The sequence below is a fragment of the Triticum aestivum genome, chromosome 7B, assembly GCF_018294505.1.
Source record: "Triticum aestivum cultivar Chinese Spring chromosome 7B, IWGSC CS RefSeq v2.1, whole genome shotgun sequence".
In the NCBI taxonomy this organism is placed as follows: Eukaryota; Viridiplantae; Streptophyta; class Magnoliopsida; order Poales; family Poaceae; genus Triticum; species Triticum aestivum.
In genome coordinates, this window is record NC_057813.1 from 88,464,445 (window position 1) to 88,477,120 (window position 12,676).

At 48.1% G+C, this 12,676-nt stretch overlaps 1 protein-coding gene across 1 annotated transcript; it reads left to right on the plus strand.

Annotated features, from left to right (window-relative positions):
• The first annotated feature begins 866 nt into the window (after nucleotides 1-866).
• On the plus strand, nucleotides 867-12,275 carry LOC123160204 (galactoside 2-alpha-L-fucosyltransferase). Its single transcript, XM_044578015.1, has 2 exons — nucleotides 867-1,301; nucleotides 10,633-12,275. The coding sequence occupies exons 1-2, from the start codon at nucleotides 1,127-1,129 to the stop codon at nucleotides 12,105-12,107; spliced, it is 1,650 nt and encodes a 549-aa protein (XP_044433950.1). The 5' UTR covers nucleotides 867-1,126; the 3' UTR covers nucleotides 12,108-12,275.
• The last annotated feature ends 401 nt before the right edge of the window (nucleotides 12,276-12,676 follow it).

Here is a 12,676-nt window from a genome sequence, read left to right on the forward strand (position 1 = left end):
CCCATTGCTAACCCTAAATGCCAGTGAGTATGTTTGTACTGGAGCTGGAGCTAACCTCACTTGTGACAGAGTACCCGTTGAATGAAGAGCTGGATCCTTCACTCCAAGACACCATGGCGGCGAGCTGGACGGACGGCGGCGGCTAGCTGGACGGCGGCGACGAGCTGGGGAACAGGAGATGGTCGAGAGCAGAGAAAGATGAGTGAGTGGAGTGGAGTGGGCCGAGTAGAATATCCCAGGAATATACCCAGGCAGCTAAACTAAGGTGGTGTAGTGCGGGTTAATAATTGCTAAGTACAGGGGGCAAAATGCAAAGTGTGTTGGGCTGACCAACTGTGCTGACTAGGCGCCACTTGTCGTGCTACGATTGGCTAGGACCAGATTTGCACATTGGATACAAGTTGTGGACTCAATAGTTGCCTTTTGCAAGATTGAGACGAAATCATCACATCCAGGACAAGTTGTGAGACTCCTGATGCTATCACATCTTATTTTAGTTATAGATACATTCATTTTATCCATTTTTGGGACAAGTATTTCTGGACGGAGGGAGTATAAGTGTAGTGCCATGTTTTGATTATGAATAGGGAGTTTCTTCCGAGAGAAAAACTCATATTTTGTGGACCAAACCAACGGACGACTCTACATCGGGGGTCATGTGAAAGCTACACATACAGAGGTCAACTGTGGTTGCTAAATTAACATTTTTGTATTCATGTGACGCTTACAAGTGGCATCTGTGATCGGTGATCCCTGGCCCAATCCGAAGGAAACGGAGTGATGCCCTGGCTATCCCGATCGACGCGGTGCAAAATTGTATAAGAATGAGTCCACAACAAAGGGGTCCAAGCAGTGGAGAACAAGTAGCTAGGCCGACCGTTTATCCCGGATCGAAAACTCTAGGTTCGATTTCCACTCTTGATTCCAGGTCTATCTTCCCATCCCACACTAATCAAAATCCAAGTTGTGTCAGGCGAGGAATATGAGACCAAAAACTAGTAGTACTATACAACAACTCGAGAAATGTCGATCTGGAAACGGATAGGCACCGAGAGGAGCTGCACTAGACGCGCGGCGCACAGGAGATCGATCGGGCGGCCCCGGCTCGCTCACGCGTCAGCCTGCCATGAAGAACACGACGCCGGTTGAGCCTGAGGGCTGCAAGCGATGGGCCCCGGCAATCAACGCCGTGCTCGTTGCCTTCGTGCTGATCGTGCCGCCTCTCTTCGTTCTCCTTGGCGGCCGCAATGGCGAGAAGCCAGCGATTTGGATCAAGACGGCTGTGGGCGACTTACGGCGAGGTTGTTTCATTTCTTCACTTTCCTCCTTTCTTTGTTTTTTTGCATGGTCTGTTAGCTCGATCGGTGAATGGCTATTGCCTCATTCCAATTAATAAGACGCACACCCATCTCAAAATTCAACTTTAATCATAAATTAAATCAATCAAATATGGATTATATGTGATAAAATTATACTTTTGAATTTGTATTGAAAAGCAGTTTTAAGTGGTACTCCCTCCGTCCGAAAATACTTGTCATCAAAATAAATAAAAGGAAATGTATCTAGACGTATATTAGTTCTAGATACATCCTTTTTTATCCATTTTGATGACAAGTATTTTCGGACGGAGGGAGTACAATATTTAAGTCACTAAAATATATATTACTGATCCAATTTATGGTCAAAGTTGAATTTAGGATGTGTGCTGAATTTTTCTGGTACTAGGGCATCTCGAAAGTTGAACCCCTAAAGTGAACACACAATTTGTCCGCGGACTGGTCCGGACCGGTCCCTGAACACTGATGCGGGAGCCGGCCATTCAACCTTGCCCCTTAAATGTCCATCAATGCATATGAATGTCGCTGTTGAGGAGAAAGGGAGATGTTCGGATGTCTGATGTGGTGGCTTTTGGTTGGCTAGAAGGATGCCCGGGCTTTCCAAAGCCCAAGCCCCCTCCTTCTAGTTTGCTGGAATTTGGCCTTTTAGACCAGTCCACAGACTCTTCGAGGGATAGCATTGGATGGCAAAAAGTGTTCGGTCTCCCGCAAAAGACATATAAGAGCTATTTGAGTGTTTGCGTTGGAGATGTCCATAGCCCATGGGTAGTATTTTCATCATAACTATGTTGTTTTCGATACCAATGAGGTGGCATATAAATATCATGCTAACTATGCATCAGTTGCCTCAAAATAGCAATGGAAATTTTCAAGCAGAAGGAGGGGAGGGGCGTATAGCAACAACGCTGATATGGGAGACATGAGGCCTAACCAGGACCGCCCTAGAGATGGGAACGACACGGCTGGCCATGACGTCGCCTATGGAGAGAAAGATTTACCGGTGCGGTTCGAAGGATCGGCAATGCCAGAGAATAGAGAAGAGGGTGATAGAGGGATTGTCGGTGTCAAAACCGGCGGATCTCGGGTAGGGGGTCCCAACCAGTGCGTCTTAGGATTAATGGTAACAGGAGGCAAGGGACACAATGTTTACCCAGGTTCGGGTCCTCTCGATGGAGGTAAAACCCTACTCCTGCTTGATTGATATTGATGATGTGGGTATTACAAGAGTTGATCTACCACGAGATCAGAGAGGCTAAACCCTAGAATCTAGCCTATGGTATAATTGTTGTTGTCTATCTCTATTGACTAGCCTGACCCCGGTTTATATAATGCACCAGAGGCCTAGGATAACAAGAGTCCTAGTCGAATACGCCGGTGGGGGAGGAGTCCTTGTCTTGATCGCCAAGTCTTGTGGATTCTTCCTTGTATGTGTTAGCTGTCCGGACTAGCCCATGAGTATACAGCCATGGGGGTCCTCGGCCTAATCCAACTGGTCGGAGATGACGTGTTGAGTACCCCCTAGTCCAGGACACCGTCAGTAGCCCCCTAAACCGGTCTTCAAGTTAGGGACGCTCCTCGATTCTTTCGAACTGTTCTTCATCTTCGATTGCTGGTCTTGAAAACTGGTTCAACAAATCTTCTCATCTTCTATCTTGAGGATCGCCGAAATGCATTCGACGAGTTTACACGTCGGGTATCCGAGGAGCCCCTTTAAGTTTCCGACCTTTATCAATGCCTTGTTATTTTTATGCCACACTTCGGGTTTGAAGTTGTTCCCGGGCGGCAGCGTCCTCTTGCGTCCGAGCTCCAATGCCGGACTACATTCGAGGTATCTTTTGCAGCCGAGCACCAATGCCGGACTCCTTCCAAGCTCTATCGCCGGACTATGTATCCGAGCTCCAACGCCGGACTGTATCCGAGCTCCAACGCCGGACTATGTATTCGAGCTCCAACGCCGGACTGTATCCGAGGTGTCGTAAATCACCTTGGTTCAAAGAAGTTTGAAGCAGTTTAGCCGAGCTTAATGCCGGAAATGCCCTCTATGGAGCCAGCCACTAGCGCCCGAGCTTTATGCCGGACTGCTTACAAGGTGGTGCACCACCCCGAATGTGGGCCGATTTTTGTCAATATTTTGATTGGTGCAATTTATTCTCTGCCGAGATACATAGCCAGTAGCCCTCAAGCAAGGTTGTCAGAATCGTGATCTTGAATCGGATCGGAGCTTCGATGGTAGGATCGCAAATCATAGAATCTTCACTATCAGAATCGTAGAAACGTAGATTCTAAGAACTAAAATCGTAGAATCATAGGGGTTAGCTTGGATCATAAAGTTGTAGAATCGTATAACAGAATCGCGATTCTGACAACCTTGCCCTCAATGTGGGTATCGGTCTAAAACCCAAGATGCACATGAAGGATGACAAAAGACCGCTGATCCCCGTAGCTGCTGATACTCAGGTTGATTTGCAAAATCGGTTTGAGGATCAAGTCCTAGCTCGGCAGAATACGTCGGGACACAACAAGCGGCGTGCTCAGTCCTCAAGACTCAGGTTGGGTGCGGCCGACCAACCTGAGGATCAAAATCTCCTCGGAGACTGTTTTACACTTAAAATTTTCTGCATTGGACAGGCAATGCAGTAGCCCCCGAGACACTGGTCGGGTGGCAACACCAGATCAGGGGATCGATGTGCCCCTTTAATATTTGTAAATAATAAGCCCGAAGCCCAGTAGCCCCCGAGCCTTAATGCGGGCCCGGGACGCCGAATTAAGGATCGATATCCATAGTAAAATCACAAATTATGTGTAATGACTCTATGTATCCAAGTACTTTACGTTATTAATGCTCAGATCCGCATTGTACAAAACTTTGTTGACCGACCATCGGCTTCCACCTCCTCGGCCAATAGCCGAGGAGTGTTTGTCCTACTTTATAAAGCCTTTATGAGGGCAAAGATTTACAACAAACAAGGCAATCTGGCCATACAGTTTTATAAACAAAGGTACGCGGAGAGACATGTTATATTACTGTTTAACAGAAGAAATGTCTTCCAAAGAAAATAGTCTCGCTATCGGTTCCTTTATTTGGGTTGTCATGCTAAGCATGATCATGAAACCTCAGCTCCAATGTAAGAGCAAAATATCGAGGATTTAGTTTGGGAGGCCAGTTAATAGCCCCCAGTAGTGTTCGGCGACAGTCGAGGTCAAGCCGTAAACACTTCAGCCATTATTATGAATGGCCCATCATTTAACACCGTCATCGGATCGCCGACCAGTTTACGCTTATTGTGACAGTCAGTTTTCGGCTTTCTCCACTGAGGTGCTTAACCATGTGAGCTGGAAGCATAATCGCAGTGGTTCTCCCTTTGCACACCTAGCCGAACAAAGCGGAACATAGGAGGCAAGCGCAGGAGCCGGACAACTCAACTATTGACCGAAGACACAATTCGAAACCGATGCATATATTGCAATATCCGAGAATGTTTTTGCCGAATCTCTAAAGGTGTCCGGCGTTGCACTGCGAGACTTGTGCTGAAAACACACAAATAGTTTAAAAGTGCCACGGGCTCGAAAAGCCAAAAAACTTATTCAAAAGGTTAATGTTCGAACTAGATCAAGTGTTCGGTGCCAATCCGAAAACTGGACTTTAGGAAAAAAAGGTGCTCTTGTCGTGCTTTAACACGACACATCCTATCTCAAAACTTCAAGCGGGTCAGCCTACGGCTTCAACCTCCTATTCCGAAGGCGGAGTACTTCTTACTAGGCCAGTTTAGCAAACTAAACTCTAGCGGCTTTGAGAGAGAAATTAGCCTCCCCGGCTAGTGACCGCACACTTGTGTCGAAAAAAGGAGTGATAAATAATAATAAAAACTATGCAATGACTAAGAAGAAAAACACTTATCATAAAACGGCTCATATAAATTTAAGAGCCCCCAAGTGACTTGGGAAAAAGAATGATTGCGTGTACCGAATTACTTATATCATATCTATGTTCAATCGAACTTTAAACGCGTCTTAACCGACCGTCGGCTTCTCCCTCTTCGGTCAAAGACCGAAAAGTGTTATGTACTCCATCCGTCGAGAATATCGACGCTGTTTCCAATAACCAGGCAATCAGGCCATAAGGCTGTATCAGACAAAGCGCGCTCAGGGACTTATGCTATATTACTGCGAAGAGTAAGAAGCATCTTCGAAAAAAATAGTACCCCCACCGATACCTTTCTTCGGTGCTCATTGTTATTATGAGACTTGTGCAATAGATTTTTTGTACTCATGAGTTCCGTTGTGTGCCGGCCATGATTGAAAACAATAAGAGCGCTAGCTTTCGGCTTCACCCAGTCTGAGGTCCGGCTCGGTTGACCCGATCGTGACAATCGCAGATGTGCTCCCTTTACTCCCTAGCCGAACAATCGGGAACGTAGGGGTAAGCACAGGAGCCAGGCAACCCAGCTTGCAAATCACTTAAGTCAATATGGTGCATATTATGGCGTAATACACGAACAAGGAACGAAGCCATACAAGTATAATCATATGCAAAAGAAAAAAGCTTCATGAAGGAAGCCCCCAAGTAAACGGGGTATTTGAATTTGCGCGTCACAAACAAAGTTTGGACAAGGAAATTTTTACAAGCAACTTTTTTTCCAAAAAAAGTATAATGCTTGGCCGAGCCGAACACAAGTTAAAAATTTAAAACTTTGAGCATGAAGACAACTTAGCTGGTTAATGTGTTCGGTATTGATGACGCGGTCCGAGCTTGATGCGGGACAAGGTTCCATCCCCGAGCCGGTTCCGAGGTGGCGGAGCAAAGAGCTCGGCACTCCGAAGTGGTGACATAGCACGGTCAATGCAGGACGGCAGGGTGATGCCGAAGTCCCCGGCATGGGGTAATGAAGTGTTGACGAAGCCCCCCCGTCCAGCCGAGGTGACGCCAAAGGATATAGTCCGGCTAGATCATTTTCCTGTGCACAAAAATAGTGCCAACCGGAGATAATAGTAATAATAATAAAAATAAAAAAAATCGTTGCATAACAAATAATTTATGCAAAGTGAGTAATAAAAGAAATATGGCCTGGCGCCGAAGTCAATGTCGATGCAGGGCGGCAGCGTGATGCGGTAAAGGCATGGCAAGGCCTGAATCCACATGTCGGTTCGAGTTCCGGATGCGGCGTTCGCCGGACTATGTACGGAAACTGACCGAACCACCATGCGATTGTCGTTAATGCGGCCACCATTTGATAGACCTGCGTACATATGACGGACAACCCAGAGTAATAATTCATTGGAAAAAATGAATCCTAACAAGCAAAAAATACTAGGATTAATAGCACCTGGCTTATTTGTTGCAGCAATCCGAAGAAAGGTGATTCCCAAAATTGGGACTCGATCCGCACACCTATCGCCTGATGGGCGATAAAGCAACAGCATGGCGATGCTGGTAAAGGTTGGCTCGCCGAGGCAAAGCCCTCGGTCCAGCTAACGTGACGGAGCTGGTCGGCCAGTGATGCCGAAGTCTCCGGAGTAGGTTGATGAAGAGATGATGAAGCCCCCGGTCCGGCGATGCAGGTCGTGACGTGGTCGATGCCGGCTTGATGAAGCGACCGTGCTGTGATGCCGATATGCCCGCTCCGTGTAATCCGCGGGGCGGCGATATTGGTGATGATTTATCCTTCGCGATGCCGGACTCTTGTTCGGCTTGCCGAGATGATGATCCGAAGAAGTTGAGCTCGGCTCAACAAAGCGACGACGTGTCCAACGTAGGTCGGTCGTCGTGGAGTGATGTTGCCGGGCTGGTTTGACACCGGCGCGACGGTGAAATTCGTATTACAAGAATACTTTTAATACTACTGGGATGTGTTTGAGAATAAAACACAACACCCCATACGAAAACTTCCTTCAAAAAGGATGTTCGAGATCCCGTTCATAAAGAAGATGAATTCGGATCGGATTCGTTCTCGCGCAGAAAACAGATCCAAAAAGTGATGCACTAATCGGAAGTTTCCCGGAGTTTGGACGGTCGGCTCGAGCTGAATTTTTGGCAGGTGGTAGATATGGGAATTCCGAAGCAAATCAACGGTTGGATCCTCCAAAGGACATCCGAGATAGATGCTGGATACCACGCCCTAAACTCGTCCGCATTCTCGTCCGGATTCAACAGGGCTCTGGTATATCGGAGATTGCCGGAGATTCCTCCATCGGAACTCGACAAAATTTTTGCAGGGTTGTTGTAGACTTAATTCCGCATAATTCCACCGAAGTAATCGTTTAAGCGACACTCGAGGAGGCGGTGGCGGCGGATACAAATTTGCTGTCCAGAAAAACAGCACGGTCGCCTGAGGGCAATGTTGACGTTGAGCCCCCGAGCTCCATGGATGACTTTTCCATGATGTTGATACAGATCGAAGTTGGTGTTGATGAAGGCCTTCATCCGAACATGACGATCGGAGGTAGGGCGCAGTCCTCGGTCAAGCCAAGGTGACCAGTCGAGCTGGTGACGAAGAAGGCGACGTCGCAGTTGACCTGCAGCTGAGCCATTGATCCTTTCGCCGATCACACAGCGGAACTCTCAATGAAAGCACCAACGTCGGTGTCAAAACCGGCGGATCTCGGGTAGGGGGTCCCAAGCAGTGCGTCTTAGGATCAATGGTAACAGGAGGCAAGGGACACAATGTTTACCCGGTTCGGACCCTCTCGGTGGAGGTAAAACCCTACTCCTGCTTGATTGTTATTGATGATGTGGGTATTACAAGAGTTGATCTACCACGAGATCAGAGAGGCTAAACCCTAGAAGCTAGCCTATGGTATAATTGTTGTTGTCTATCTCTATCGACTAGCCTGGCCCCGGTTTATATAATGCACCAGAGGCCTAGGATAACAAGAGTCCTAGCCGAATACGCCGGTGGGGGAGGAGTCCTTGTCTTGATCGCCAAGTCTTGTGGATTCTTCCTTGTATGCGGCAGCTGTCCGGACTGGCCCATGAGTATACGGCCATGGGGGTCCTCGACCCAATCCAACTGATCGGGAGACGACGTGTTGAGTACCTCCTAGTCCAGGACACCGTCAGGGATGGTCGATGGTCGAGGTAGACCATCATCCGTGGGAGCTTGGGCAGCGCCACCGACCGCGGGTGAAGAAGAAGCTAAATAGGAAAAATCAATTGACGTTCATAATTTTCTAAGGCAACTCATGAATAGCATGTCCCAAAAGATACATGCATGATTATGTTCACCGGACGATGTAGAGGATCGAAGAAGATACTAGAATTCCGAGCAAACCCAGTGAATGAGATTTTCAGTAAGCATGAAAAGATGAACCACAGATGTCTCCACCACATCCGTAACCACTTTGAGTAAGTCGAGATTTCACTTTAGAGGAAACTATCTTTGAATAGGGTTATTACTAACCCACGTGGCAGTTTTTTCTTTGTTCAATGTTCTTTCAGCAACTTTGTGTCAGGTTTCAGACATTTCGTTGAGTTTCGATCACTTTTATTAAGTTTTGGTCACTTGTGAAGTTCTCAGTCATTGTTGTGAAGTTGTTTGTCCTTTTGTTATATCAGATTCTTTACGCAACAACTCTTGGTTGCAATGTTTTATGTTAGGGATCTTGTAAACTGGAAAGGGGGGAGAGAGTACATTTACCAACTAAAAATTGCACTATCACCTTTTCTTGTTATTTATTTATTTATGTATTTGTGCATTTGTTGCAGCTTAATGGTGGAGAATAGAAGTGGTTGAAACTTTTGAAGTTTTCGGTATTCTCAGCCATACGCCCTAGCGACACTCCCTTTAGTAGAGGAAACAACTTCCGGATGCCCTTTATCTCAGTATTCTCAGCCATACGCCCTAGCGACACTCCCTTTAGTAGAGGAAACAACTTTCGGATGCCCTTCATCTCAGTATGCGTTACAACTTTCAAAAATTCAAGACATGACTTTGATTGACATCATGTTCGGTGAGTATGAAATTCCGGCCCATTAGTGCAATAAGATTCTGGTTGTTCAATTGAGCACCATCCTGCCCCGATATGGTTGGTTGTGGCATCGCCGACGGAGGACAAGATTGACCGCTGCGGGTGTCATGTGGTTTGGGGGGTCATCGGTGATGAAGAATAGACACGGGGGGAGGAGTAGAGGGATGGTCGAGGGCAGGGCAAACCGGTAGAGGTGGTGGCTTGGGCATAGGGTGGTGAGGCGCTTTTGGCGATGGCGTTGACCGCTAGTGGCAGGTGGAAGAAGAAGCTACAGAGGAAAAATCAATTGAGCTCAACATTTTTCCGGCAACTCATGAATGGTATGTCCCAAAAAATACTTGCATGGTTGTGTTCACAATTTTTCTTTGAACACAGTATAGACGTAGACGCTCATACATACGCATATACACTCATCCCTATAAATGCACACGCGCACACCCTATCTCTATGAGCACCTCTGAGAGACTGAGCACACATAATCTCGAGACTGACGAAGTCACGATAGACGCTTTTGTAGTCGACAGGAACATCTTCTCTCATTGAACGCACATCAGAAAGATGTGAACACCAACGCCAAGTCTAGGACTTGAACCCTAGTAGGGTGGAGATACTATTGTCCTTCTAACCATCAAACTACAACTACGGATTCGTCCGTGGATGTGTTCACCATATGATGTGGAGGTTCGAAGAAGATCCTGCAAATCCGAGCAAACCCAGTAAATGGAATTTTCAGTATGTGGAAGTGTGCCACGTGTCTCCACCACATCCGTAGCAACTTTGAGAAAGTCAAGCTTTCGCTTTAGAGGAAACTATTGTTTCATTATTACTTACCGGCACTACTAATTTATTTTCTTCAAACTTCAGCCATTTTTGTTTAATGTTGTTTCAGCCACTTTGTGTGAGGTTTCAGAATTTTTTGTGAATTTTCGGTCACTTGTGTGAAGTTTTTGTAACTTTTACAAAGTTCTGAGTAATTGTTGTGATGTTTTTTTTCTTTTTGTTATTCGTGAACGGGTTTAGATGGCAAGTTTAGTTTGCGTGAGATTAGAGAAACATGGTAATTTTCTGACAAAACAAACGAAAAAAGGACAAAATTGCCATCCCTATGAACTAAAGTAGCCATTCCCTATGAACTAAAGTTGTCATGTAAAAACGTTCGGGACGAAATGCTCAAAATCCGAACGTTCGGGAGTTATTGGATTCCTACAATTTTCAAAATTCAAGTCACAACTTTGATCAACATCGTGTTTGGTTAGAGTAAGAAAATCCGCTTGTTTGATTGAGTACCATCCGCCCCGATTGAAGAAAAATACTTCTGCAACTTCTGCAGGTCCTGCCGAAGTATCCTTACTGAACGAGAATGCAGCAGCACACGCTGACAAGCTTCTTGGCGGTCTCTTGGTGGAAGGCTTCGACCAAGAATCCTGCCGCAGCCGGTACCAGTCCGCCGTGTACCGTCGGAACGCCGGCAAGCAACCTTCGCAGCACCTCGTCTCCAAACTGCGGAGCCACGAAGCCCTGCAAAGGCGGTGCGGCCCGGGCACCGCCGCCTACACCAACGCCCTGGAGCAGCTCAAGTCCGGCAAGAGCGTCGCGTCACCGGAGTGCAGGTACCTGGTCTCCATCTCGTACCGCGGCCTCGGCAACCGGATCATCTCCGCGGCGTCGGCGTTCCTGTACGCGGTGCTCACCGATCGCGTCTTCCTCGTCGACCCCAGCAACGGGATGGACGAGCTGTTCTGCGAGCCCTTCCCCAACACGACGTGGCTGCTGCCTCCGGGCTTCCCGCTCGTCAGCTATCAGGGCTTTTACCTCTCCACGCCGGAGCGGTACGGGAAGATGCGAGAGGACGGCGTGCTCAGAACCGGCGAGGTAAACGGGTCCGCCGCCGGAGAGCTGCCGGCGTTCGCGTACATTCACCTCGACCACAACCAGACGGACCATGACAAGCTCTTCTTCTGCGACGACGACCAGCGGCTCATGTCCAACATCCAGTGGTTGGTGATGAGGACGGACGGCTACATCGCGCCGGGCCTGTTTCTCGTGAGGGCGTTCCAGGAGGAGCTCGACGCTCTGTTCCCGGAGCGCGACGCCGTGTTCCACCACCTCGGCCGGTATCTGTTCCATCCGACCAACCGCGTGTGGGGCCTCATCACGCGGTACTACGACGCGCACTTCGCGCGGGCACGGCGCGTGGTGGGCATCCAGGTGCGCGTCTTCCCGTGGCAGGCCGACTCGCCGGAGCTCCTGGAGCAGATCAAGACGTGCACGCAGAGCCAGAAGCTGCTCCCGGCGTTGCTGCGCGAGGAAGACGACGAGCCGGCGGCCGCGCCCGGTGGCGCGGTCAAACCCACCGCTGTTCTGATCACCTCTCTCAAGGCTTGGTACTACGACAAGATCAAGGGGGCGTACTGGGAGCGCGCGACGGCGAACGGCGAGGTGGTGGTGGTGGACCAGCCGAGCCACGAGGAGACCCAGCGCTACCATGTCAAGTCGCACGAACGCAAGGCTTGGGCAGAGGTGTACCTGCTGAGCACGACGGATACGCTGGTCACCACCGCCGAGTCGACGTTCGGGTACGTGGCGCAGGGGCTCGGCGGAATGAGGCCGTGGGTGCTGAGGATGGGGATGATCAACACCACCGTGAGCTGGCCGTGCAGCAGGGACATGTCCATGGAGCCGTGCTACCACGTCGCACCCTTGTACGATTGCCGGCGACGGGAAGATGCCGGCAAGATCGTGCCGCATGTGCGCCACTGCGAGGACTGGCCCACGGGGTTGAAGCTAGTTGATCCAAAGGATTAGTGAAAACGGATATAATAAGAACATTATCGAATTATCAACAATTGTTGGAGCATCTAGTTTTTTTTAGTGGAATTGGAGCAGCTAGTTCGAAGTGTATCCAGAGATCGTTATTTCTTTTTCTTTTTTTCTGAAAAACACCCGTCCATATATTAATTAATTAAAACGTCATTACAATAGTTGATAACAGCAGGCGCTACACAGAGCAGAAAATTATTAAAAAGAAACCATCACACCTATTACCGAAACTAAATTTAGCAATTTCATGCGCTACTGAATTGATCCTTCTATTTATTTTTGACAACTTGAAGTTTTCTAAAAGCCCGATGATGCTAAGTTCTTCCTTCTTGAGGTCTATGAGCGAGGATCTGTCACAACTTTTATTTGCTAGAAAAGAAGCCACGAATGCACAATCAGTTTCCAAAATAATAGGCATGTTAAGAGAAATACCGATATAAAACCCAACTAGGCATGCTCGAAGCACCACTTCATCCACACCAGAGCATAACCCAATGAAGTCCCAAAATGAGACAAGGATATCACCCGTACAGCTCCTGGCCACCACCCCAACG

What these genes read in the sequence shown, in the direction of transcription:
- LOC123160204 (XM_044578015.1), top strand. Translation starts at nt 1,127, where the DNA reads ATGAAGAACACGACGCCGGTTGAGCCTGAGGGCTGCAAGCGATGGGCC. An exon ending in TGTGGGCGACTTACGGCGAG is followed by an intron (nt 1,302 to 10,632) that starts GTTGTTTCATTT and finishes CAACTTCTGCAG; the next exon opens with GTCCTGCCGAAGTATCCTTA.